We start from the raw sequence: 2,857 nt of genomic DNA on the forward strand, positions 1-2,857 counted from the left end.
ATCTTATGCTAAGGTGCTTCCCCCTGCCCAGCAAAAGAGAGGCTTCTTGTTCTCCACCTCTGGGGACAGGGTTGCTCAGAGTAGGACTCTAGCTGAAGAGACCGTTTAGTAGCTGTGAGTAGCTAGAGATTACCGTGACGCAGCCATTCCCCCTATCTTCTCCGGGGGCCTGCAGGCCTCTAGAAGGAGGCTGTAACACCAACTACCAACAACACCTGTCTGCTTTCTGTAGACTCCTCCTGGCTACCGGTGCTCTCACAAAGGGAAGTCAAAGCCATCTCCACTCCCTTTATAGCACCAGCAGCGTTGATGAAAAAGCCTGATCTTTTTGGATTAAGTACAATTAATCTTTAAGGTTTAAAAGCTTAACTATGTACTTGACAGGTAATGAGTATTAATGATTTTTTTTCTATGAATGGTTCCTTTTGAAATGAAGATGGTGAGATTGCTGCACAGCCCATGCATTTGACAGTACTCCTGGATAGTTAACAATAAAAAGCAAGCCAAGAACAAGCAAGCACAAGAGAGACCTAAGCATATTTTTTTTTACTGTGTTTTGTGTCATTAACTCCGAAGAAACCCTCACATTGTTTACAAGTTTAGAAAAATGGGTATTTTTAATACATTCCAAAATGCATTTGGGGAACTCTAGCTACCTGATACTTAAGAAAATGTAATAGAATTTTACATTCTTTCACATATATAGCACTGCACCACGAACAATGATAGTGACATTCATTATCTTCAAATTATTTCCTTTCATCAGCTTCCTTCTCCTCCTCTAAGTTAAAATAAAAGGATTTGTCGTAGCCCATGAGATGGTTATAATCCTGAGGATTCGGGAAAAGCGTCGGATTAACAAGCATCGATTTCGTTTTAGCGTAAAATGTTGTAAACATCTTGGTGATGTCTGGAATCTTTACATCTTTCTGATGGAAGACAGTCGCTTTTTCTGTCAAGATCGCATTGTATGTAATGGCTGTATATGTGTCCATTTCATCTTTATAATAGAGTCGAATCACATAGCCTTTTGTAAGGACATGCAAAGTAACCGGCGTTACAAATGTAAAAAACCCAATCAACCCATAAAAGGCAGCTTGTATAAACAGGCTTTCAAATCCAATACCAGTTTTGAGAATGATGTAGGGCATCATGAACAGGTTGAATATGCTGGTGGAGTAAGAGAAAAACCTCACACCTACACAAAACAAAACAAAGATTAATACTTATGAGTAAAATCATCTCTATAATTACATATGTTCTGCTACTATATATTGATGGCATTACTTGAACAGCTGAAGTTACTGAAAATCTGCTTTTTTTTTTTTTAAGCTCACAAAGAAACCATTGAAAGTTCAAGCCTGTCTTCTTGCCACTGTTTAAGTGGTTTGTTTAAGTGTTCATGTTGGGTTTATCAAAGCTGGTAGCTGGCTCTATTTCTATGATGAAGTCAGCTACTAGCTATTACGCACATCTATGAAGTTTTCACTTCACAGATAGGAAACTGATTTCAGAAGAAACTTGACTCCAGTCATGGACATGCATAACGGTAATCATCGCAGATATGACTGGGAATTTCTCTCTTCATCAACAACTAATGTTGATGTTCAGGGTACAGTACAAAGAAGCTTGCTTGGTCCCCCACCATATGTAATTTGAAAAACCTAGGTTATTCAATATTAACAAGCACTCCAGAGCCATCTTGTGTGCAGCTGTGGATCACCCACAGTCCTTAAGCCACCATGAGAACCAGTAGTCTAAGATGCTGTGATAATTAAGTATGTTAAGGCATACTTCCTCCTTCTTTAAGACACATTTCAAAAATGCGTATCAGAAAACATCCAATGGATTACTTTTCACTGGGTCTTTGTAACATCACCTGGTCAAAGAAAGATCAACAAAGTCTCACTGCAGATAGTGCATTTCATCACAGTATCTGTCTACTTCAGAAACATTTCAGTAACATTTGAAAGCATACAGAATGTAAATTGCAGTTACAGCTAGTCTTTGTCTGCTACTGGGTCGGATAATGCACTCCAAAGGCTGCAAGAGAAACAGAAGCAGGCTGAGGGGTTACAGAGATGCACAGTACCTACAGAACTCCCTGCAGACCTACGTGTGGAAGCAGAAACCAAGCAGCACCACCACATTTTTTTTTTGCTGTACAGAGGATCCAGGTGTTAGCAGAGGTAGAAAGGAGAACATTCTCTTTTACAATGTTGCATTTTAAAGTTATTAACCACTGTTAAATAAAAAAAAGCAATACAAATCACTTCAAGTCACGTACCTAACACTGCCTTTGCCAAATTTCCTTTATAAACTAATCTTCCGTGTTCTGGGTGTTCATGAGGGGAGGATGTGCTGAGGCTGCGAACAGCCACTCCTTGAAAAGATGCAACCTGAAAGATGAACGCAGGACAAGGCCAAGCATCATCAGTACCAATCTATACTTTATACATCTATATATACACGCACACACATACATATACATACATGTGTACATACACACACGAAGTTTCTCCTTGCCCTGAACCTATTCCCAGCATCTTAAATTAGGGATTAAAGTTAGGTTATACTACGAAGCACGCCACAAACAAACTCCAACTACTGTACTGCTTGTATGTTTCAGTAATCTTCCATTTAGATATCCCAAATTCGCATCCAATATTTGCAACCCCACTGACGAATACTGAGCTCGCAATCATTTCACACCCGGCTCTGCAGGGAGACATTCACAGCCTCCGCGCTTGCCAGGTCTCCGTTTGATCTCGGGTATGCCCCGAGGGGAACCTCGGTTCCCTCCTTAGACTCCCATTTTTCGCAAGAAAAAGCCGCGAATCCGAGGACTGCCGCCCTC

The 2,857-nt window shown here is 40.4% G+C and overlaps 1 protein-coding gene across 1 annotated transcript in view; it reads right to left on the minus strand.

Moving 5' to 3' along the window:
* Positions 1-533: 533 nt before the first annotated feature.
* The window catches only part of TMEM70 (transmembrane protein 70), a 4,333-nt gene continuing 2,009 nt past the window's right edge, over positions 534-2,857 (minus strand). Inside the window, exons 2-3 of the mRNA XM_009335068.1 lie at positions 2,288-2,399; positions 534-1,198 (exon numbers count right to left, since the gene is read on the minus strand). Coding sequence (XP_009333343.1) covers positions 750-1,198; positions 2,288-2,399 — 561 coding nt within the window. The 3' untranslated portion in view covers positions 534-749. The remainder of the gene's footprint in view (positions 1,199-2,287; positions 2,400-2,857) is intronic.

This window comes from Pygoscelis adeliae, unplaced genomic scaffold (assembly GCF_000699105.1).
Source record: "Pygoscelis adeliae isolate BGI_AS28 unplaced genomic scaffold, ASM69910v1 Scaffold101, whole genome shotgun sequence".
NCBI classification, from domain to species: Eukaryota; Metazoa; Chordata; class Aves; order Sphenisciformes; family Spheniscidae; genus Pygoscelis; species Pygoscelis adeliae.